Source organism: Tetrao urogallus, assembly GCF_951394365.1.
Source record: "Tetrao urogallus genome assembly, chromosome: 25".
Classification (NCBI taxonomy): Eukaryota; Metazoa; Chordata; class Aves; order Galliformes; family Phasianidae; genus Tetrao; species Tetrao urogallus.
This window is the reverse complement of record NC_136838.1, coordinates 601,675-626,977: the sequence shown is the minus strand read 5'-3', so window position 1 is coordinate 626,977 and position 25,303 is coordinate 601,675. Positions and strand designations below refer to the sequence as shown.

The 25,303-nt window shown below is 43.9% G+C and overlaps 1 protein-coding gene across 1 annotated transcript in view; it reads left to right on the top strand.

Annotated features, from left to right (window-relative positions):
- CERS4 (ceramide synthase 4) overlaps positions 1–25,303 on the top strand; it is a gene marked incomplete at both ends in the record, with an annotated part of 46,463 nt that overhangs the window by 20,113 nt on the left and 1,047 nt on the right. Inside the window, 8 exons of the mRNA XM_079546619.1 lie at positions 7,755–7,872; positions 11,119–11,237; positions 14,226–14,283; positions 16,863–16,913; positions 20,107–20,199; positions 21,395–21,523; positions 21,791–21,897; positions 22,298–22,454. Coding sequence (XP_079402745.1) covers positions 7,755–7,872; positions 11,119–11,237; positions 14,226–14,283; positions 16,863–16,913; positions 20,107–20,199; positions 21,395–21,523; positions 21,791–21,897; positions 22,298–22,454 — 832 coding nt within the window. The remainder of the gene's footprint in view (positions 1–7,754; positions 7,873–11,118; positions 11,238–14,225; positions 14,284–16,862; positions 16,914–20,106; positions 20,200–21,394; positions 21,524–21,790; positions 21,898–22,297; positions 22,455–25,303) is intronic.

The window sequence follows — 25,303 nt, the reverse complement described above, 5'->3', positions numbered from 1 at the left end:
CATTCTGACCATTAGTTTGCATTCTGTCGGAAATGACACGTTCATCTTTGTTGACTGCAACAGCTTCCTTAGCTGCAGATACAAAGGCTTAGAGATTTGCTCTCAAATCTTGTTCTAAATTCATGCTCCATCAATACCAGGCTCCAACAAATGCATCATAGTGAAGTCCAGATCAGTAATTAGGTCAGATGCTGCTCCCTCACAGTTAAAAATTAGCAGTGATCCCAGTTTTCATTTGAACCATCTCCTACTGGCTGGAAGCTTCTGGTTAGCTTCTAATCCAGCTTTCTGATTTATTTCCGATCAACTTGGCTTCATAAGACATCCAACTTCTTTAGCTTTGGCAACCTCACTGTAAGTACACATACAGAAAGAGTATTGATGGATGTGGTTGTATTTATGCATGAAGGTTGTGGTGTAAATTTCTGTAGAAACAAAGCCCCTTAGAAACTGCTGAGCCCCTCCCTTAAGATGCGAACCATGCCATTGATTGTATTATTACAGCAGGGTTTAATATTTGAGTTAAAACCATACAGAAAACATTGCACCAATTGTTCACTTTGGGAAAAGAATAAAAGAATAAAAGGATAAAGGTCAAATTTATGCAGTATCTGCTAACAAGTGCTCAGGTACAGTCAAGATGAGCGCAGTGTCACCTTTATATCAGAGTATAAAGCAACAGACCACTGTACAGCCCAGAGCTCTGGATTTCTACATGAGCTCAAGGGGCACATGGGGATATGGGTGACCCCATCCCCATTGCTGCTGGGTGAACATCCTTTCTCTTCTTAAGTGGGGAATTTGAATGCTGAGCCTCTTTCGTCATCGGACGGAGAATCCAGCTGATTTAAACACAGTAGGTGTTTGTCACCACTGCTGTTATCAGTGCCTGGAAGCATGAATTGGGCACGTGAGAAAGAGGAAACTTCTCTTCAAGCTGAAAAGCAGCTTCTGTCTTCCCATGTTCCTGTGATGCTAAATGATTTTGTTCTCCTTGCTGCAACAAGTTACACTGATGCTAGAAGACCAATAATAATTAATGCAGTTTGTACAGAATTCAAGGTAAATACTGCAGCAAAGTGCTGTTTAACTAATGCTTCATTTAAATGCATATTCACACTCAAAGACGTTCTAGCTCATTCAGGTGCTGCCTATTTCGTTCCAGCTGTAACCAGCTTGTGTAATGCAACGCATGTGGGGAACAGGAAACCTACAGTAGTATTATGGTTTGATTTCCGAGCTACATGGAGAAGAAATGTAGGGAACTAGGACTGTCTATTCACTTTCTGTGGTCCTGTGCTTTGAGTCGGCTTGATTTTCAAATGCAGAAATCAAAGGATAACTTTCTTGCATTTTATTTGAGTTCTCGCAGAAAGGCCGTGGCATCTCCTTGTAAGGAGGTATCAGTAGCTGCTCTGCCAGGAGTGCACTGAACCTTCTAACCTGGCTGTTGGGATTGGTTCATCTCCAGAAAACCTTCCATCAGGATCACAGCTCACCCTTTTTCATTGCGCTGAACTACAAGGGTGGTGATTCCTGTGCCAGCTCTCCGTGTAGAGACTGTGTGGATGGTTCCTGTTTTGACCTCTGTCCACCATCGTTTTCAGGGACTCGTTCCCATGGAATCTATATCCTGTAACATGCGCTTTTTATGCCTGCCGTGTGGTTTAAGGGCTGGGAAGTGAGTGTTGGTGCCCCCGAGGACAGGCTGTGCCTCAAGAGTTCTGTACAAATTTCTTTGTCGCTCCTGGTCTGCATGAAGCCATGGCTTCATCTCTCCCTCTCCACTAACTGTTAAGCCAAAATAGTTGTGTTCTTCCTATCATAGTTCATGTGGAAATAGCTTGCTCTGCTTCTTCCTCTGCCAGATTGTCATGCAAGTATTGGTTTGTGTATTCCCAGAAAATGTTTGTGCATTTGTGCATCACATTATGTGGGTAAAGAGTCTTTGGGCCCTAATTACAAAGCGTATGTAGTGAGTACAGGGAATTCTTCTTTCAGTTTAGCAGCTGCTCTGTGCTTGATCTTCCAAAAATGATTCAATACAAGGGGCAATGAGCACAAAACGGAACGTAGGAAATTCCATACAAACATGAGGAAAAAGCTTCTGTACTGTGAGGGTGACAGAGCACTGGAGCAACCTGCACAGAGAGGTGATGGAGTCTCCTTCTCTGGAGATATTCAAAACCCACCTGGACTCAGTGGTCAGCAGGGGTCCCTTCCAACCCCTGCGATTCTGTGATTCTGTAGCAGGAGGTGCTTCAGATAGCAGTGTAGTTTATCTTTATCCATAGTGTTTGTGATTCCTGCACTGACACTGTGATATTTTTATACACGGAGACTGATAATTGGAGTATGTTCCTACACACAAACAATAGTTTACAGATAACATATCTTGTTACTATAGGCAGAGAACAAATGCTGCGTCCTGAGCAAGTAAGAGCTGTTAAAATAAGCCTTACGAGAGGGAGAAGTTTGTTCCCTAACACTCTTAACATTTGCCCTAGAATTTCTCTGCCTTTTTGGGCAGCAGCTGCTGACTGCAGTGTGAGAAAACATGCAGCTAAGTTTGTTACTAGCAATCTCCCTTGACTGAACTCAGGATGAAGTCTTAGGAGACTTGCAGCTCACTGTCATAGCACAGCTCAGCCTAGTAGTGCTGGGTGAGCAGAAAGGCACTGAAGATCAGAGGGAAGGGAGACACAGCCTCAAGAAGGTGTCTAGCTTGGGAATCCTGAGAGATTATCTCAGTCAGAAGTTGCAGTTATAATGCAAGAATTACTGTCTCAGCATGGGACCTGCTCTATTTGAGAGTCAAACTGCATGCAGACAATTTAAGAACAGATCATTAATGTGAATGACTACAACTGTTCTCCTTGCTTCACACAGCCTAATGCTTCCTTCAGGTGCCAAGATCCATAAATCTGCTGATTTCTGTGTGTCTTTGGTAACTACATGGAGCAATGAATTAGTGGCAGCTTCCAAGACACAATAAACTGCTCCGAGTTTGTGACTTGACATTGACTTTAGCCATTGTGTTGCAGGGAGAACTGGAATAGTTCACTTCCTGAGCCCTTGTAACATTCCTTCTTCTCAAGATGAAGAAGGGGTGGGAGGAGGATTTGGCATCTAGTTGGCCTTTGACGAAGGGAGCTTCCCTGCTGATGCACACGATAAAGCAAAAAAATACCCCTCTGTCCTCTTGTGCAATAGTGGAAGAATAACAAGCTTTGCAAGCTCTTTAGCCATTTAGGACAAATTTTATTGGCCTAAATTTTATATGAAGGCTTAGGACCAACATGTTAATTTACAGAGGATCAAATGCTAGGGAGTAAATGAAGAAATTTTAAACACAGTCTTACTCACAAATGGAACATATTCTTAACAAGTGCGCAAAAACAACAGTGTAACTCTGATTCCTATCCATATATGTATTTATATTACTTAGCTGTCATTGTAAGACTTTACAAATTTATTATTTTAATGAAATTAACATACACTTGTTTAGTACAGTAGACAGAATTTACCTGGAAATTCAATCGATATTTGAGCATTTTCCTCCAAATGGAATGGTATAAACCAGAAGGACTTGGGGCAGATGTTCCAGAACGCCCTCCTTGAGCCACGATACTCCGCTGGCTGTTACTGTCTTATATCTTCTGAGTCAGAGGATAGAACTACACCAAAGTGCTCCACATTCTGGAGAAAGTCTTCACCACGAGCATACCTGATACCTCCTAATTCATTGATTTACCTTTGTTCAGACTCCCCAAGTGCAGGGAAGAATGGGAGAAAAATAGCTTTATTTTAGTTTAGCTCCAGTTCCTTCCTCTACCTTCCTGCCTCTGGCATTCCTCAGGTCTATAGGGCTGGAGGAGGCTGGCTGTTACGCTGTTGAGATAGCTTTCTCTCCATGTAAGCCTGTTAATTCAGAAGTAACTGAGCATATTGCCAATGAAAGGTGAACAACTGCAGCCCACTGAGTATAACTCTTCTCCCAAGTAAGTAAATTTTGAATAATTTCTGTGTCTATAAAAGAGGAAGTGCCTGTTGATGTGAACTGGTGCATGCTGGATGTTGTGTTGAGGGACATGGTTTAGTGGGAGCTATTGGGAATAGCTGAACGGCTGGACTGGATGATCTTTTAGGTCTTTTCCGACCTTGGTGATTCTATGATTCTATGATTTCTCATGGGAGCAGAGCAGTAAATCAGGATTATTAACAAGAAAAAACATAAATTTTATCTAACTTTTTCAAATGTAGCTAATGCAGAGATTTCCATGGCGATAGCTGTGTGGAAGATGTGGAGGGGTCACGGTGGCAAGAAGTTATTGATGGGAGATAAAAGAGCATTAGAAAATGTCTTAAATCCGGACTGTTTTTAATGGCTCTTTAAACAGACTCCTGGTTCAGTCCGAATGGTTATGTCTCTTCTTTAGGAGGGTTGTGGCAGTTTATTACCCATGCTTTGTGCGTTATAAGAAAGAAATATTGTTCATCTGCACAGAATATATGAACTCAGAACCAGGAAAAAAGATGGAAGAGAAAACCCTTTTCAAGCAGCTTATTTGAAAATGCGTTTATCTGCAATTCATTTTCCACAAAGATTTTTGTTATTAATCAGAAATTGAAACGTACCTGAGAGCATCTTCCTCTTAGGTGCTCTGGGTTGGTTGGTTTTTTTGGTGCAGAGGTGTAAACTGGCTGTTCTGTACAACATAGCTGTGATGATAGCTTCTGGTAGAATTCTCCTGGAACCATGTAGAAGAGATGTCAAGAGCACAGAGAGCCAACGCAGTGTGTGAGGCTTCAAGGAACTGTGCAATTCCAAGGGTAGAAGTTGCAGCAGTCACTGGCTGTTGGTGCTGGAAGATACTGGCAGAGTTGTTTGAAATTATCCTGTAGAAATTCTTAACCCTTAGACCCTTAGAAATTCTGTAACATTTGTGGAAAATAAACTCACAAAAGCTAAATAATTTTGTTTCATACTAGCTGTGGAAGCCTCTGCAGGTGAGGGATTATGGATTTATGCCCTTCATTACTGATCCATTTAGTTTCAGTGTCAGCAGGTTTTGCACAAGACAGTTTGCTCATTGGTGATTACTGAATAAAATGTCTTAGTGTGAACTTTCTTTTGTAAACTTTGGAGAAGCTATCTTTACCTCAACCTGACTGAAGAGGAAACAGGTTTGAGTTGAGTCATGTCACTGACTGTGGCTTGCCTTACGTAGCTATGGAAACTGTCCAATATGGTCTTCAGGCTCTCATCTTCCGTATTTCAGCAAGCTGTGAAGATTCCATTGATGAGATGATCCCTGGCAATTGATACCATGAACCTGTGATGTTGAAATCAGTACAAGCACCATTCTCTTAGGGCTGTGCTTGGAACAAGATTAAACTTAGAAGTGAGTCAGAGCACGCATCCAACATGTACAAACATCCCTTTGGAGGAATTTCAGGGCTTGATTTCCCAATAATGTCCATAAAACTAGGATTGGTCCTATAATTGATGGTTAAATTCAGTACCTCAACAACAAAGTAATTGGAACTTTGGTTACTCACACCCTGTCTTCAGCTGCAACTGGCTTGTTTTTGTTACAGTGAGATTTTATACTGTGGCTGTGACAAAACATTAAGAAAGAGAAAATAAGCATTAACCAAAATTAAGGATGATTTAAATAGCTTTTCAAACTTGTTGGCTGCCCTGACACCCAGCAGAAACATTCTCTTTCCCTTTAATCTGTCAGAAAAATTTCAGACCATTCTGTTTCCATGAGGACCTATAGGAAGCTGCAGTAAGGTTCTTCTTAAACAACAGAAACTGATTACATCTTCATTTTCAGAGGAGCTTGAATCAACCTTCTTGGAAAGCTAAAGAGAAGGTGAAAAACAGCAGCTGGCCATACAAAGAATGTTTGAAATCAACTGCTACACAAAGAAGCCAAATGTGCAAACGATTTTGTGTTTTATGGTTTGATGTAATACAAGCTGCAAAATTCTGTAGGCAGTTGGGTTCTTCAGAAAATTGCTTCTGATACCTGTTTATTAATTGATGATGCAGGTTTTTGAAAATTAAACTTCCAGAAGAACCCCCTGATAGGATATTTGATCTATAATAGTCCCTGAGCACACGAACATTTGGAGTATAGTCTGTGTAGCTAGAAGAGGTAACCACAGGCAACCAGCAAATCATATGCTGTTTTTAAGTAAAACACTTTTAAAATACCTGCATAGCGAATGTTCCACAGTTTGTTTGCTGCTGTGGAAAAGAAGAATTCTTGTTTGATATCTGAATCGTTTGGGATAACTTACCAGAGGAGCTGCCTGAACAGAATTAAGTCTGGCCAGGCAGGGCAGGCCTGCATCTCAGTACTTGCTGCATATTCATCAGCTCACAACCACTGTCAGCACTGATTTACAGTTGATAACTCAGTGACCATTCAAGTAAGCTTTAAGCACTCTGAGCAAAATAAAAGATCTCCAAAATGCAGAAATAAGGTTTCCCAGACATTTTGCACATTTCATGTTTAGAAACAGGAACATATACCCTTGGTGGAAGAGGATCAGGTCAGGGAATACTTAGATGCTTCACACCACATTATTTCTTTGTGCCAAGGAATAGAAGAAGGTTTGTAGTGCAGAAGTTGAGTTGTTGAGCACAGGAAGTTTTGTCATCTCTTGGTACTTTTTCCTTGTTATACAGATGTTTTTCTTTACATTGTTTCACTTTGAAAGAGTGAAGGTGCACAGGGAGCACAAGTCCTTGTGGTTAAATATGACGTTGCTGTGCCCTTTATTTTCTCACAGTTTGACTTGCCATAGGAAAAACTGAGGAACATTTTTCCAATGAAGACCAAGCGGCCTCCTGTTTCATCAGGAAGTCTTTTTCCATTAATTCTGCATGTCTCAGAGTCTGTCTTTTGATCCTGAGCCAAGTCCTTAGTTCAAGTGAGTGCCCTTGTATGACCACATAAAAACTGAACAGCATTTCACAGAATCACAAAATCACAGAATATCAGAAATTGGAAGGGACTTCCAAAGATCATCTAGTCCAATCCCCCTGCCGGAGCAGGAGCACCTCAATTAGGCAACATGTCTGTGTGGGATGGGACCAGAGATGTCCTGAATGTCACAGATGTTCCCAGTGTTACTCAGATGTCCGTCCTCATGGGATGGGCCATGATGTCCCCAGGGTCACCTAGATGACCGCAGTGTCACCCTTGTGTCCTTATGGGGCCCCTTTGTCCACAGGGTCACCCAGATGTCCACCTGGGATGGGACTCAGATGTCCCCAGTGTCACACAGATGTCCACATGGGATGGGACCGAGGGGTCCCCACTATCGCCCAGATGTAAACATGGGATGGGACACAGATGTCTCTGTAGGACCCCAATGTCACCTAGATTTGGGCCTTACCATCAGTGTGGCACTCTGCATAAGCTTCAGGTAAGCCAAAAAGCAACGGCAGGGATCACAGCTGTCTCTGCAAGCACTGACAAAGCAGGACGTAGCATTTCCAAACTCATTCAATGTTGAACAGAGCACAGACCTGCAGAATACAAGTCTTGCTGTTTCTGCTGCAAGGTTTTGTACTTGTCTTCCTCACCTGATTGGTGTGATACTTGTACTGTGACTCGGAATTGTAGGAGGCAACTGTAGGAGGAAACCGTTACGTACACACAATGTTTTACAGTGTTACAGCATTAGAAATCACTGTTCTGTTCTGGGCTGAACCTTTATCTTTTCTTTTGCAGAGCCATAGCCCTGCCTCTCAGTGCCAAACTTGGTGTGAAGGACAAGTTGAGACCTAAAGCTCAGCCCATCTCCATTCTGGAAACATTCTACACTGTGAATTGTAGGAACCCTAAAGAGGTGAGTCGAGTCCTTTTTTCCTTTGCTTTCCTCTAGATTTAGCCCCTGTCTATTTGCCTAAATGAGATCACATTTGGAATCTTGCATTTGAACACTCAGCAGACCATAAGGAAACACTGTAGCACTGGCCTCCTGACACCAGTGTACCGCAAAGATCATCCTGCAGATGCTGTAAGTCATCAGTTCTGCTTCTGAACATGTGGGAATAACAGCTTTCCAGGGACAGCACTCAAAAGAATTGAATCTCAGACTTGTTTGGACAGGAGACTTCTCTCCAAACTCCTGTTTGCTCTTGTTTGCCTTGTACATGGCTTTTCTTCGTGTATTAGCAAATTGCTGTCATATCAGCTCACTTGAACTGACTTTCCCTTGCAGCTTAGCACATGTGGATTGCATGATTCTTTTAGCTCTGGGAGGCAAATTGTTCTGTTGCTATACAATCCACAGTTTTTTTGATTGATCTTTCAGGAATCCAATTAAAATCTTCTCTCTCATCAGAGACACAATAAGGACCATCAGAATATGGCAAGCACAAGTAGTAGATACTTGTTTCCCATGAGAGAGAAAAAGAGTGATCATGGCAGGATAATTTGGAATTATAATGGCTGTGGCTGAGGAAAAAAAGCATTGGCAGAACTGCAGATATTCTGTATTGGGATTTAACCTTGTCAGTTAAGTCCCTGGATGTAACTCTGTGTTGTAGGTAAGGGGATTACTGTGGTGACTTCAAATATCAAATTGATGGCTAGCAAAAGCTCCCCACACCACTATCTCACTCTCTCTCATCAGAAGAACAAGAGGAGAAAATGAGAGAGAAAAGGACTCAAGGGTTGAGATGAGAGCAGGGAGAGCGCTCACTAATTACAATCACAAGCAAAACAGAGTCAGCATAGAGAGATTAATATAATTCATTGCCTATTAGTAACGGCACAGAGCAGAGAGAACCAAAAGCAAACTAAAATACCTTTACTCAAACACTCCTCTACCTGCTCCCCCCAAGCAGCACAGGGAGACAGGGAATGGAGCTGTGGTCAGTCCATGATGCTCTATCTCTACTGCTCCACCTTGGTCACTATCTGCCCCTGCTCCATGTCGGTCCCTCCCATGAATGCCATCCTTCCTGAACTGACCCTGCATGGCCTTCCACAGACTGCAGCTTTCCAAGCACTGCTCCAACATGGGGCTCCATGGGTGGCAGCTCGTCCAGCCTCCCTCAAACTGATCACCACGGGTGGCAGCTCCGGCCCAGAGCTGCTCCTGCTGGGTTCCTTGGGCTGCAGCCTCCTCCAGTCCACATCTACTGCTGCACCGTGGGCTCCTCCATGGCTGTATGTGGAGATCTGCTCCACGCAGTGCCCGTGGGCTGAAGGGGGATAATGTGATCCACCATGACCTCTCCTGGGCTTCAGGGATCTTCTACTCTGCTTCTGGAGCTCCTCCTGCTCTCCTTCTGTGCCTACTTCGGTGGCTGCAGAGCTGCTCATCTCTCTGTTCCTCTTCCCTCTCTTTCAGTAACAGCAGTTTTTCCGTTTCTTCAGTGTGTGTAACAAGCATCGCTCACAGCTGAGCTCTGGCAGTAGCAGGTCCCTTTTGGAGCAGCTGGATCTGGATCTAATCCGACGAGGGGCAGCTGCTGGGCTATGCTCACAGAGGCCACCTCTGCTAACAAAACCTTGCTGTGTAAGCCCAATTGCAACATTACCTTTCATCTCCTTTTTGCAGGCTGTCTTGGCCTTGAAGCAAAAGCTAATAGCCACTACCAAGGAGTAGGGATTCCAGTCCCACTGGACAGTCCTAGTGCAAACAAGTTAATGCCTTGTCATGGCTGTTTCAGCATGTTTCATATGGCAGTGGGGCATATGGAGCCCCAGGACATTCAGCAGCAGCTTGAAAGTAAAATAATAGAGGCTAAAGTAAGAATGCAGGCATTCATCTGGATTGTGCAGCCAGCCTCTTTCCCTAGCAATGGGAAGGAATGTTCTCAGGATCACTTGCCATGGTCTCTGACCTTCTCTGTGCCTGTCTGAGAAATTTGCACATTTCTCAGTAGAACTACTCCTGTTGCAGAGAGGCCTGTCTCAAGGCCTGTCTCTGCAGGCAGACTTTCTGTACAGCTGTCACTGCACCCCAGTGCACTGAAGGAGCAGAAATCTGCACTTCTGTCCTAGAAAATCTGGGATATCAGAGTGTATCTGGCTGTGAGACTTCTGATATCAGTGTGTCACAGAGCAAAACTCTGCAACCGGCCAATGCCCTACTCTCATTCACCACTTGCATCTCAGCCAGTCTTTTGGCTTCCTTCCCCTCCTGTGAGCTCTCAGAATCCTGCTTATGTGGCAGCTTTTATAAGATGTAATTTTGCTGTTCTCAGCAGCCCTCACCTTGAGAGGGATATCACTTCATGGAGCAATTGGAGAATTGAAATCACAGTCATCTGTGTGACTCCACCCCAAGAGGAGAAGCCACTAGGTAAAAGTAGAAAGAAATGTATTTGACAATGGTAGTGGACACAGATCTTTACAGCACTCTCAGGGTATGTAAAGCACTGTACGTGAAACCTTTAAGGTGAGTGCATTCATTGAAAGCCTATTGCTTTACTAAGCTATCCTTGATGACACTTTCAGAAGGAATACAGAAAATGATGAACAACTTCTGTGTCGCGCAGCAAACTCTTTAGGAGCCCAAGGGCAAGAAGGAAGGTAATTGCAGTATTTCTGTGAGTAATCCATTGAATTTACCACAAAAGGAGAATAACTGGTAGGAAAATGATGTTGCTCATTACACTGGTCATGTTGTTCTCTGATACTGGATAGGAATGCTGAAAGACTTGACAAGATCCAGTGTAGAACTTTAGAAGTTATTTAAGCTTCAGTAAAACCTTATTGGAGTGACAGATTTAAGGGACATGGACACTAAAGACAAATGAAATAATTCAAGAAGAAACACCTGTGAGAAGAGACCACAGTTTGAAACTCTAAACCTGAGACTTTGTCATAAAAATTAAAATGTAAGGTTTTAACATTTAGCATTAATAACCATTTGCTTGCAAGCAGAAGTGAAAGATTTTCTGTTACCTGAAATCTCTATGCTAGGAATGGACAGCTTGCTGAAAGATGCCTTAGCTTGAACACACCTGGGCTTGCCCGGAACTACGGCGATGTTCTGTGACAGCCCAGACCAGACAGCCCTGGAGCCTTCTGACCCTCAAACCTGAATCTGAACCCCACCTCCTCACCTGTTTTCCAGGGTGAGCTGATCAGTTTAGCCAAACAATGTGACCTGCCAGTGAGAAAGGTGGAGAGGTGGTTCCGGCGCCGGAGGAACACCGACCGACCGAGCCTGTCGAAGAAGTTCTGTGAGGCCTGGTGAGCAGGAGCACAAGCTGTGAGCTGCAGGGCCTCTTGCTGGCTCTGAGCTTGGCAAGCATCTTGCTGCCTCCAGCCTGCCTGCACTTATCCACAGAGAGCTTCCTGAACCTTCTCTGCCCCACTTGATTCTTCTGTGGCTCTGCTGCTGCTTACCAGTTCCTGAATTGTTCCTTGCTTCTCCCCTTTATTTTCATCCCCAAGATTCCTTTTACTCCTATCTCACTTTATGCTTTATAGGATGCCTGTTTTTGACTTCGCAAGACTGACACTCTGCTTTGAAACATAATATCTGAGAAATTCAATATTGTTTTGCTTTGTATTGCTTCCTGCTGCTTTGCTACTGCTTCTATGATGCCAGAGCAGCCTACCATTGCCTCTCTGTTTCCCTCCCATTTGCTTCACTGCAAGCTGATAAATGGAGAAGGCTCAGGGGAGAGCTCATTGCAGCCTTCCAATACTTGAAGAGAGCGTATAAACAGGAGGGGGAACAGCTGTTTACGAGGGTGGATGATGATAGGAGAAGGGGGAATGGTTTTAAACTGAGACAGGAGAGGTTTAGGTTGGATATTAGGATGAACTTTTTCATGCAGAGGGTGGTAACACACTGGAACAGGTTGTCCAAGGAGGTTGTGGATGCCCCATCCCTGGAGACATTCAAGCTCAGGCTGGATGTGGCCCTGGTGGTAGCCCAGTCTGGTGGTTGGTGACCTTGCACATAGCAGGGGGGTTGAAACTAGATGATCATTGTGGTCCTTTTCAACCCAGAATTCTATGATTGTATCATGATTCTGCTGCGTCTTTCCTGCAGCTATTTTCCACAGTGCTACTTTCAAAAGTCACAGATACTGGGCTAGACTGCATTGTGTTGGCAGCTGACTCTCAACTTCCCTGAAAGCCAGAAAGTACAATCCTTTTATAATGTCAGGAAAGAGAGCTTGTACAAAAGATTTTCGTAGGAGACACAAGCAGGCCTGGCAAAGGAGGACTATAATTGGACTTCTCACTTTTTAGTTACTTCAACTAATGCAGATTGAAGTGGTAGCACAGCAATAGTCCCAACAGACTTGTGGTGGCTGCATGCTTGCATGTTCACAGCTGCCCTTGGAGGTGCTGGTGACCTGGCTGGGAGCAGCCTATTGCACAGCTGAGGTCAGAAGCTGTGCAACTCTTGGAGCTCCATGACTGTCCATCCTTGTCCCCATGCTTAGGCAGGCTTTCTAGGCTGGGATTTCCTCCTTGCCAGAATCTAGATGAATTATCATCAAGGCCATTTTACAGCAAAAAATCAGACTGTAAAACTCTTTAGGAAACTGTTCTACACTGATGCCCATACCCCCGTGAGCATGCCCCAGCTATTCCCCAGTCTGTGTCTTTGTGATTCCGTCTCAGGACCCCACTTGATCCTCATGCTTGTGCAAAGGCTATGAAAATCTCAACCTAAGGTTGTTACAGATGTTAAGATCTGAGAGGTTATGCTCTGTAATAGTACGTGGTAGACCATCACTCAGCAATTGGTTCTACCAATTATATAAAGTTATACTATGTATAATTGGAACTATATAATTATAATATAAGCTATAATAAACTATATAAAGTTCCTGTATGTTGGGTTTGGTGGGAGAAGAAGTGAACCCAGAATACAGAATTGTGGTTAGAGGAATGCCAAGAATGTTTTGGTAAAACTTTAGAAATTAGCCCTCTTAGAAATGTTAGCTTTGGCTCAGCTTTCCCCAAAGGAGGAGAACTCTCCTGAGCTTGGGTGAAATGTCAAACTGCTGAGTGCAGTCTCACTTGTGGAGAACGAGGTTCTTACAGGAAGGCCACAGAGGTGAAGGAGAAAATAAATACCTACAGTGACATTCATCTAACTAAAAGTGTATCTGTAGGGTAGGCATCACCTCTGAGCTGATGACAATCCATTTACTATTTAGACTCTAATTCAGAACTCCTATCTAACCCCCTAATGGAGAAAACAAAACAAAAAGGGTGCATATTATTTATTTATAGCATTCCTGATCATTACAGTTAGAAAGATTTAGTGCACTGTGGACAAAGAGTTGTAAAACAAACATGCTTAATCTGCTTCTATCCAGATGAAATCCAAGCTCTCCCTGCACTCAGCTGCCTTGCAGTAAATAGTGCCAGTGAACACTAAACAGTAAATAGGTTTCTAACTGAGCCCACTGACTATAATGTCTTTCTGCCTGCCCTCTGTTGCTGTTTGCAATCTACACAAAGAGTGCCCTTCCAACATGAAATAGTAGCTTATGTCTTTCTTGGAGTCCTGAGTGTTTCATGGACGAATGGAGTCTTTCAAAACATAAAGCTGCTTCCAATTTGTTACAGAGATGCTTGGTAATTTAAGAGCTGTTATAGGCAGTTTTACCCGTTTGCAGATTTTCTGTGTTTAGTCTGTTAGCTGCTTGTTTGTTCTGCTGGGATAAAATTTCCCTCATTCCTTACTGTATGTGTAAATATGCACCATGACACATCACTTTCCACTGAACTTCTATTTTATACGTATTTTATATGTACATCTCTGTGGGTTTAATGTGGCTAACTCATTAGCAGCTCTCACTGAGACCAAACATGACAACAGTCATTTGCTTTACATGACAATGAACTTAGCATACCTAATCTTCAAAAGCCTAAGGAGGAGATTGGCACTGTTGGAATTTTGCACGTGCATCCGGTTGGGCTGGGAAGGGTTGATATGATTATCTGGGCCATTTCCAGGTAATCATCCAGAAAACGATTATCTGGAAAATGATAATCACCTAGATCATTATCTGGGTGATTTCAACAGCCTTTGTGGCGCCTCTTGAATGTGCTAACAATATACAGAATCTGTTAGGATCTGGGCAAACCTTGAACATTTTGATGTTTTTGCTTACTTTAATGGCATCATGTGTGAGTGGGATTGATACACAGAATTGTACCTTCGTGGTTAATGGGTTACTGACATCCTTCTTTCTTTCTTTGTAGCTGGAGGTTTGCGTTTTACATCGTTTCTTTCTTCACTGGGCTGGCTGTACTGTATGATGTGAGTATACAAGCAGTGCCACCTTCTGTCCTATCTGGGAAGTGCCTCAAGAATGGAAGTTTTTGGTGCCAAACCTTTGCTTTCAAACCTTATAGAGATTTTCCCATCAGATATGTCCTCTGCACAGCACACTGTTGAGCTCACAAGAACAAGGAACCATGCTTACCTTTAGAACTCTAAGGCAAAACCAGGAGATTTCATCTTCCTCTGACACAGTAGATCATTACAATTGTGAGACAGTGTATGGTGTGAGATATGGAACATTTATCTGGGACAGAAGCTGCATGGCTTGTTTGTGTGTTGTGTCCAGTACTGGGTTCGTACTCTTATTTCTTTTGGAGGGTGGGCTGCAGTTCAAAAATTTTATGTATGTGTTTTCCTTAGCCAAGAGGTGAGGTGAAGTTCATGTGTCTGCCTTTTCTCTGATCTGATAAATAGTGATTCCTCTTTATACAGATAGACTAGCTTCAACAAGAGAAGGCTGGGACTTAAATGTTATGGGTTGAATCACTGAGGCAGAGGAGGTAGTGGAAATCATGCCACACACTCTCATCCTAAGTGTGGTCACTGTGCTGGGACGAGGGGCACCTTCCTTCTCTGAGTGTGGGATAAAGTTTCCCCTGGCCCTTGTGCTCAACCCAGTTTCCTTGGTGAGCTTTGTAAAAGTGTTCTCCCCTGAGACCTTCTGGAGTGGAGAAATCTGCAGATCCTAAGACATGGGTACAGACTGTGCTGAAGCTGCTCATTATAATAACTGAAGAACTGTGAAACTCAGAAACTTTCAAGGCAGAATGCAAGGTACCTGATGAGTATGAGGTAGGATGAGCTAACACAGGAATGAAGGTGTCTAAATCTATACTGTTTTGTGGTTCTTTACATCAAAATAGAAGGCTGTTCTGTGAAGCCAGCTGTGAAAGCTTGGAATGAACGACCTGCTCAGCATAGCTCAAGATCCCTGTCGTGACAGAAGGAACAAAATCTTGTTCTGCACGTCACCTGCCCATTCTAGGAATGAGACCACCTGCACTTTTCATGAAAATCTTTTCTTCATTCATTAGATATCTTCCACACACACACAAAACTTCTGTGAAACTTTCATCCCCTCACAGCCCAGCAACATCCCTATACTCCTCGCAGATTACCTGTCCCTGTTTCCACTGCCTGTGCATTTTCTTCTTGCTCTTCAGTGTGACCGGCAGGTCCCAGCTCAGCCATGCTGGTCTCTTGCATTCCTTTCCTGACATCCTACACCTGGGGATGGGGAGCTCTTGTGCCCTAAGTAAGGCTTCCCTAAAGATCTGCCAGCTCTGCTCCACTTCCTTGTCCTCAAGAGCTGATTCTGAAGGGGTTTGTTGACTAACTCCATGAAGAGCTAGAATGTGGCATTCCTAAAATTAAGTTTCCTGATTTTATGCTTTGTCCAATATCAATCAAGACTGTGAGCTCCACTGTTACATGGTCACTGCAGCCCAAGCAGCCTCCAATTCTGATGTTACCAATCAGTTCACTCCAGTTAGTGAACAATAGGTCCAGCATTGCATCCCTCCTGATAGAGCTGTCTGTTATGTGGCTCAGGAAGTTGTCCTTGATGCATTCCAGGAGCCTCCTGGATTGCCTACAGCTCACTGTGCTACTTTTCCCGCAGATGTCCAGGTGGTTGAGGTCCCCCAGCAGGATGAGAGTCTGCAGTCTCCTGTAGCTGGAGGAAGAAGGCTTCATCAACAGGCTCCACTTGCTCAGGCAGCCTGTAGTAGATGCCAGTCACAAGGCTCCCTTTGTTGCCTCAGTCTGTAACTCTCACCCAAAGGCTATTGACTTGCTTGTGGTCATTCTTCAGGGACTGCTCTTCACACTCTATTCCTTCCTATATGTAGGGGGCAATGTGTCCTACCCTCCTTCCTCACCTGTCCCTTCTGAACAGCTTGTAGCTGTCAGTAGCCACATTCCACTAGTAGGAATTATCCCTCTGGTTTCAATGACAACAACTACATCATGATTTTCCAGTGGCATGGTGGCTTCCAACTTCTCCTGTTTTGTTTCCCAAGCTGCATGCATTGGTATAGAGGCAGTTCAGCTGGGCAGTTGGTGTTGTCACCTTGGAGAACAGCTCCTTAATTCCTTTGAATTTTTTACCCTGAGTCTCCTTCTTGCCTTCATCATCATAAGATGCAGCAGGTTAAGAGCCTCCGCTAGCACCTTGTCCTGCTAACTGAGCTATGTCACCCACACCTTGTCATGGGCAGGCTTGCTGTCACCCCTTTCTCCCTTCAAACCTAGTGTAAAGCCCTGTCAAACTACAAGCTTTAAACTTCAGTTTTCTTTGAAGTGTAAACAAAGCAATATCTCTTCAGAGGTTCGTTACTTAGCAGCCTGCAGCATGATCCTTGCCATTTGAAGGAAAGACATGTTCCTGGCAGGGGTGTGTGGTCTGCAATACTTAACAATACTTAACAGCTTACCAGCTCTTTTTGTAATAACATGAAGCAAATCTGTGATAGCCAACAAGTAAGAGATTTAGGTAGCTTATAAGAAAAGACTTTCTCTGGCATCCTGTCATTCATGTTGCCTTTTCTTTCCAGAAGCCTTGGCTTTGGGACCATAGAGAGTGCTGGACAGGTTACCCACAACAGGTAAGTCATCTAGGAGTGAAAATTGCTGTTATAAATTGTGTATTGTCTCTGTATCTCTTTTCAACATCAGATTACATTACAGATAAAAGAGAGAGCACTGAATAAAATTCAGATTGATGAGCCTTAAGAATTCAAAACCAGGTCCTTGTCAGTAGATAACATCTTACTATCTGTCTTAATCTAAACACAATAGAGGAGAAGTCAGTATAGCAGAAGGAGACTTACAGAAGGAAAGGAAAGTGAGACTTTGGACCAGGTGAGCGAAGAACTGAAAAATAAGCATGCTCCTTGTTTACTTAATGGAGGAGACCGAGGCTTAGGACACTTTGCCAAAGGAGGAGAAAACTTCAGTGGAGAGCATACAGAGCAGAGGACATGCTCTGAGAGGTGTAATCCTTCCACTACACCAAAGAATCATGTCCACAGTGCTCCCCATGAGCTTGTTTCCCAGAGAAACTGGCACTATGGCCAGTAGCAACACAGCATCATTTCCTTTAATTTTGTAGGATGTTATTTTACAGTTCTCCAATGTATATTCTGTGTTTGTTTGTTTGTTTTTTCCCACAACAGCACTGTGAGAATCTGTCCAGAGGGCTGGAGATCTCCAGCATCTCCTATCAGCTAAAGGATCACAAAAAAACAAATATATTCTTGCCCATCTGCCTCCCCAGCTATTCATACTCCATAAGTTGACAAGTTAGGATGGGGCTTCACCCACTGAGCACACGAACCACTGACTGTTCCACCTTTTTTCTTTATGTTTTTATGACTGTTATATAGCAGCAGCCTTCTTAAATACAGGCTTGATTAGCATTATGAATCAATTAGTGAGACACCTGGGTATCATTTCATTCCTTCTGCAAGAGTGAACCATTTTTGGTTTGCTGCAGGACTGTGTCCTTGTCAGTGAAAATCAAGAATCGTTGGTCATCACAGAGCTGACAAAGCCTTTGCAAGCTAAACGAATCCTACAGGCTTCATCTTCTGGGAAATATTTTCAGAGTATTGTGGCAAAACTAGAGGAGTCTGAACTCATGTCAGAGCTAAGAAGAGCAAAGGCAAAAGGGAGCACTTTCCACTGTGTAAGTGACTGAGTGCTGGAACCCCCACATATGATTCTATGATTCTAACCCTCTGCCCAGAGGGCTCTAATTAACTGAACACAGTGCTGCTCTGCTCTGGGTGGCCCTGCTTGAGCAGGGGTTGGTCCAGGTGGCCTCCAGATGGGCCAACATCAGCCATTCTGTGATTCTGTGAAAAATAGTTCAGTATCTTTAGTTAAGTTACTTCTTCCTGAGCAGATGAAATCTGCCTTTTATGTGAGATACCAGAGGACAGCAGCAGTCAGTGTCAAGAGGAAAAGCACAAGAGCGGATACAGATGGGATCAGCTGAGTGCTCAGGTCACCAGGCAAGTCTGCAGGTAGAGGATAAGTCTAAAATGGAGTGTGTGGATCCAGGAGAGTAAAGTACATCAGCACACACAATGTACCTCTAGCATAGTTCAAGCAAGAGCTGACACAAAGGCTGGAATTGAAACACAGCTCCTGAGCCGAGAGAGGAGGGCCCCGATGAGGTACTGACTGCTCTTTCTCACACAGCTCATTCACAGCTCTTGTGATTTGAGGTGAAACAGATGGGCCCTCTGAGAAACTGATCTTGACCACAGGCAGCTAAACCCCCTCAGAGGAATCCTTTGCAGAGTCTGCTGGTATGCTCAGAGTTCTGACAGTGCAATTCAGAGCTCAGTGAAGGAGGCAAAAAGGCTGCTATTGACTTGGTAGACTTTGATTCCCTTCAGCATTTGCTCATTGCAATCCAAAGGCTGCGAAATGTTTCTGGCAGGATAATAATTTCCACTGGTATCGTGCAGGGAGCTCCCATGCATAGGGTTTTACAATGCAAGAACATCCTGGGTGAGAAATGAGTTCTTCATTAATTGAAGGAAAGGTTGAAGTACAATTTGATTCCAGCAGCAAGACAAAGTGAGACAAGCCCTGCTTGTGCTGCAGGGCTGCTTGGTCTGGCAGTCAGAGTTAGAGCAATTGAATGTCCATTGAGATTTGCTAACCTGTAAAGGGAAATACAGTGCATAGGTTTAAGCACAGAAGCAATGATGGGGCATGTGAGTGAGGAGTGAGGTACTGTCTTTCAGACCAAGCCTCCAAATATCTTTTGTCACCTAAGGGCAGAAATTTTAAGGGTGAATTTGTGCAAACAGGTGGTGTATGAATAGGACTCTACGGATCCTCATTTCCTCTTCTGTACATTTGCAGTACATGTATTTTCCAGAAAAATTTAAACCCTCATAACAGAACTCTTTCTAACAGCTGTAATAAATAGAAAAGACCAAAACCAGATCTGGTAACATTCCACTGGAAAAGAGTAGGAAGGGTCAAGAACATACCTGTGTCCTAAAAGGAACAAAGAATATTCTAAATATAATTTCTGTTAAACAAACCATGCTCTGTGGTACAGACAAGGGCAAAAGAAGCATCTGTTCTCCCAAATCTCTTCTCCCAAAATGAATGCCTTCTGATCCAGAGGTCACAACAGAAAAATTACTCCTTAATTTGCACACACCTTGCTAATTGCGTTGGAGCTTTTAGTCTTCCATGTGTAAAACCCCAGAAAAAATTACTCAGAAGAATGTAGATGAGTGTTCACGCTGTATGATCTCCTGTTCACACACAGAAGCACTGTACCTTTGCCCGATAATTTCATTAGACTGAAAAACCTGTGACAGAGTCCAAGAAATCTGAAGCGTCTCCCTGAACGCTGTCAAAGGGAATGATTTATTCAAGTCCTAATCTGCTCCACTGCAGTGAAACAGTATATAGAGTTTGCTAAGGTCTGCAGTGACAGCTCAGGAATTCACACAGTGCTGAAGAGAGCAAAGACTTTCTGCAACTTCCCCCAGTTCCCCAATATTCCTCATGGTAATGCAAAGTAGAGTGTCCCCTGCTGTTTGTTTCTACCTCAGCACAGCTGATGTTTGTTTAGTGACTAGATTGTTCTGTTGATTTTTGTCCCCCTGATGCTGCAGGAACCAGATCTTTTCATGGTGGTGATCTCATGGGTTGTTTTTTCTTTTGGTTTGGTTTTTTTTTTTTGCATAGAGAGGAGCTGTGGTTTCCATCTCTCTCTCTGCTTTATCTGATGGGTATATCACTGTCTCTCCCTTGGTGTTGCAGCCTCTCCAGCCTTCTCTGTTCTGGTACTACATGCTGGAGCTTTCCTTCTACTGCTCACTGGTCTTCACCTTGCCCTTTGATGTGAAGAGGAAGGTGAGTGACAGCGCCAGGGAAGAGTCAAGCGTAAAGAGAATGTAAGCTTAAAGCTCAGGAGAGTGTTCAGGAGTGTGTAGCGCCTACAGTGCCGGTCTGATGTTCTGTGGCACTCTGGCCTTGCTCATTGCCAGGAGTTTCCATTCCCAGTCACTCACTTCCCTTTCCTCTGGGAGGTGGGGAATGCAAACCCTGGCATGGGAAGGTGTGAGCTGCCACATGGGATGCGATAGACACACCAGAGGGATGGGATGCCATCCAGAGGGACCTAGACAGACTTGAGCAGTGGGTGCGGGAGAACCTCACGAGGTTCAACAAAGTTAAGTGCAAGGCCTCGTACCCAGGTCAAGGCAACCCCCACTGCCAATACGAGCTGGAGATATAAGGATAGAGCACAGTCCTGCCAAAAAGTACTTGGGGATACTGGTGAACAGGAAGCTGGGCGTGAGCCAGCAGTGTGCCCAGAAAGCCAACCGTATCCTGGGCTGCATCAAAAGCAGTGTGGTCTGCAGGGTGAGGGGGGTTCTCCTGCCCCTCTGCTCAGTACTGTAGATTTGCCTAGAGCACTGTGTCCAGGTGGGGAGGATTCAGTACAGGAGAGACATGGAGCTGTTGGAGCGCATCCAGAGGGGGGCCACAAAAATGATCCCAGGGCCAGAGCACCTCTCCTATGAGGACATGCTGAGAGCTGGGGCTGTGCAGCCTGGAGAAGGAAAGGCTCTGAGGAGATCTGAAGCGGCCTTTCAGTATCTAAAGAAAAACTACAGGAAAGAAGGGGACAGATTCTTTAGCAGAGTGTATGGTCATAGAACAACGGGAAATGGTTTCAAACTAAAAGAGGGGAGATTTAGATTGGATATAAGGAAAATGTCTTTAACAGTGAGGGTGACGAGGCACTGGCACAGGTTGCCCATGGATGTGGTAGATGTCTGTCATTGGAGATGCTCAGAATCAGGCTGGACAAGACTGAGCAACCTGATATCTAGCTGTGGATGTCCTTGTTTACTGCAGGGGAGATGGACTAGATGACCTTCAAAGGTCCCTTCCAACTCCAAGGTTTCTATGATTCTATTATTCTGAGACATTACAGTGAGAGGTTTTTTGAGAGATTTTATCACTTCCTGCAGGAGACATGCTCTAACTGAGACAGAAGGTACACCGTGTGTTTTATTTCTCCTGTCCCGTTTTTCTTCAGGACTTCAAGGAGCAGATAGTCCATCATGCTGCAACCATCTTCCTGATCAGTTTCTCATATTGTGCCAATTACATCCGCATTGGGACACTGGTGATGGTGATTCATGATGCTTCTGATTGCTTCCTAGAGGTGAGCTCCACGGTTATTTGCCAGGTAAAACCTAGCTGGCAGCGATGCTCCTCAGCCAAATGCTGTCTTTTGATCTAATGCAGTAAGGGCCAAGCATTATTCCACTGATAACTCATTGCTGAACTCTTGACCTAGCTTAAGGTGCCCTACAGAGGAGAGATGATTACCTGCATGTGGATTGTATTATATCTGGTTTATTAGCCTCTTGGAGCATGTGCAGATGCAGTGTCTTGGCTTGCTTTGTTTTATTGTTCTTTCTCCTTCCAGCCAACTAAGATATTCAATTACATGAAGTGGAAAAAAACTTGTGACAGCCTCTTTATGATCTTCTCAGCTGTCTTCCTCATCAGCCGCCTGGTCATTTTCCCCTACACGTGAGTCTGCTGCAGTCAAGGAAAATAAAAAACTGCCTTCTCAGAGGCAGGATAATTCAGCTGTGGACTGAATCTTTTGCTACAGCCTTTGCTTTTCAATCCTTGAGCTCATGTCTCTGATATCTGTGTAGATTACAGTGTCATATGGCTGTTGCACCTGCCTTGGGGTAAACAAGGGTGGTCTGCTTTGGAGTTCATAGAGGAGTCGTAAAGACCTGATGTATACTGCAGAAGAGTCCTTGTCTTTTGGCTCTACTCTGTTTCCAGTGGGAAACTCACATGTTATATGGAAGAAGGAAATGACTGACCTGAAACTTCCTCTATGACAAAGAGCTTTTGGGGGCTTACAGCCCTGCTAAGAACATGAGTACCCTTCAGTGCAATTCTTTCTCTCTTGCAGAGTGCTCTATAACACCTACTACTACTCCATGGAGATATTCCAGCCCTTCTTTGGATACTACTTTGTGAATGCTCTCCTGATAACTCTACAGTTGCTTCACATCTTCTGGTCCTGCCTCATTATTCATATGGTCTACAAGTTCATGCTCCAGGGCACGGTAGGAATCAGCTTGTAGTCCCTTTGCATCACACGGGGAGGGAGGGTGCCCTAAAGCTACTTGGGAACATAGAAGTTTATTTGGGATTGATTCTTTCTTGTACTAATGTAATTACATATGCAGACTCCTATCCATCTGGCAAAAGGGGCACTCAGTAAGTGTAATCCATTCGAGATCGCAGCTAGGTATTGCCTGTTTGTCTCTATCAGTCATAGAGCAGTGTTCCATGCCTGAGATGCAGCTGCATAAACTTTAGTGAAATGCATCCCATTCTTTCTGACTACAGCATGTGGCATCTGCTGTGAAACCAAACTGCTGCTCAGCATGAAATTCTTCTCAAAATCAAAGACATGACCTCAAGTCATCAGGTTGGCCATCTGCCAAGGACACAGTCTAGTAGAAACGAGTTCGTGCTCTGTGGGAGTTGACCTCATACCCTGGGATGAGTTGTTTTCTTACCCTCCAACTGGGGAATTCTATAACTTCCTGAAGGGAGGCTGTAGTGAGCTGGGGGTCGGCCTCTTCTCTCGTGTCATTAGTGATAGGACCAGAGGGAATGGCTTCAAGCTACGGCAGGGGAGATTCAGGCTGGACATGAGGAAGTATTACTTTTCAGAAAGGGTGGTCAGGCACTGGAATGGATGCCCAGAGAGGTGGTGGAGTCACCGACCCTGGGGGTGTTCAAGGAAAGACTGGATGTTGTGTTGAGGGACATGGTTTAGTGGGAGCTACTGGTAATAGGTGAACGGTTGGACTGGATGAGCTTTTAGGTCTTTTCCAATCTTGGTGATTCTATGATTCTATGATTCTATGAATTCTGTCCTAGGGGAACTAAGAACAAGCATGAATAACTTATCTTCATCCGTATTGTCCAGAGCTTCCTCATCAGCCTTCCCTTAAGGTAGCACAGAGCAAATTACTTACAAATTAAAACAAGAAACTTCACACGCTGCAGAAAATGAAGAGGTGACTGAAGAGGCCTTTCTGCTGTTTTCCTAATTCTCATGTGGGGTGAAATGCCACTACAGTTATTACAGTGTTAAATGATAAGGTAGTAAGTGGCCTTATTAGAAATAAATGAGCTATCAGGAAGGCTGGAGCACATTCAGATTTTTTCATGTTTTATCTGTAAGTGTTGTGGCTTAACCCTGGCAGGCATCTGAATGCCACACAGCTACTCATTACTCACCACCGGTGGGATGGGAGACAATCAGAAAGGGAAAAATATTAGAACTGTTGGGTTGAGATAAAGACAGTTGATCAGGCGAAGCAAAACAAGGAATTCATTCACTGCTTCCCATGGACTTCATGCACTGCTTCCCACTTCAAGGAAAGCAGGGCTTATCTTGCATAATGCTTTCTTGGGAGAGCAAACACCATCACTCTGCACCTGCCCTTCTTCCTCCTTTACCCCAGCTTTTATTGCTGATGTTATACAGCATGGAATATCCCTTTGGCCAGTTTGAGTCCACTGTCCACAGCCCCTTGTGCCCACCCAGCTGACCCCTGTAATTTTCCTCCATGGCTCCAGGTTTATCTGCATCACCTTTACATATGGTGTTCTCTAATCCTCAGTAATTAGGGTTCAGCCAAATCCTGACGTAAGAGATTTCACTTCCTCATAAAGGCAACCATCTTTTTAGTTCATGCAGCTGTCTAGTTAGTTCCTCTGGGGACCTTGCTAGGTGTAAGGCCTCAGCCACATTCTGCATTTCTGAATTAAAAAAAAACACTTAGAAGAGTACTAGTGATTATTAATTGCACTTATGCTGCAGATCAGTGCTCTTTGTGCATAGCTCCTCAACTGCCAATTCCAGAATGACATAGATTGCTCACAAAATGTGGCATCTCCTATTCTTATTGCTCTTCCGGGCAATATGAATTCACTGCAAGTTCAGATTCTTATTCCTAACTGCTCTGGGGATTGGAGATCTTTAAAAAAGGCTTCAGACTTCAGTCTGCTTAATGTGATCCAAGAAATACATCCAGAAGAACATATATAGAAAATTGAGGCCATAGAGTATGTCCATCAATGGACACAGTCTTAACGAAGCTTGCAGCTCTCAGTTCACTTCCCACCAAAGAGCATGGACACTGTGAATGGGTTCCCAATTTTGGCATCTTGTATGGCAGAGTAAAAGCAGCCTGAGAAGCCAATGAATGTTAGGTTGCTTTCTCTAATCTGTCATTTTATCACTTTATTTATCACTTTATTTAGGCAAGGAAATAAATATTTACAAAAGTGGACTGCAGATCTCTTGATAGCAAGGGAAAAAAAAAAACCTGAATATAAATCTGAATGCAGAGTTGAGTAACTCTGTGATGTGGGATGTGCTGCTCCAGCTGGATGCACTTCAGCCTATAGGGCCTGATGGATTCATCCCAGGGTACTCCAAGAGTTTTCTCAAGTATTTTTCAACAGTCTTAGGAGTCTGGAGAGGTCCCAGTAAACTGGAAGTTGGCAAACATTCTCCCAGTTTTCAAGAAAGGCGAGAAAAAAGATCATGCTAATTATAGGCCTGTCAAATTGACTTCAGTGGCTGGGAAGAAAACAGCCTGCGCTCACTGATCACAGCCAACACAGGTTCATGAGAGGAAGGTCCTGTTTAACGCACTTAACAAGGATCCCACCTCACTGACCAAGGGGAGCCAGTTAGTGTGATCTTTTTGGATGTCCCCAAAGCTTTCAGTACTCTTTCAGATGGTATCCTTTAGGACAAAATATCTAGCGTACAGCTAGACCAAACCATAATGTGATGGATAAAAAGTTGGCTGATGGGTTGTGCTCACAGAGTTATGATAAATGGGGCTGCATCAGGCTGGCAGCCAGCAATGGGACTCCATTCTAG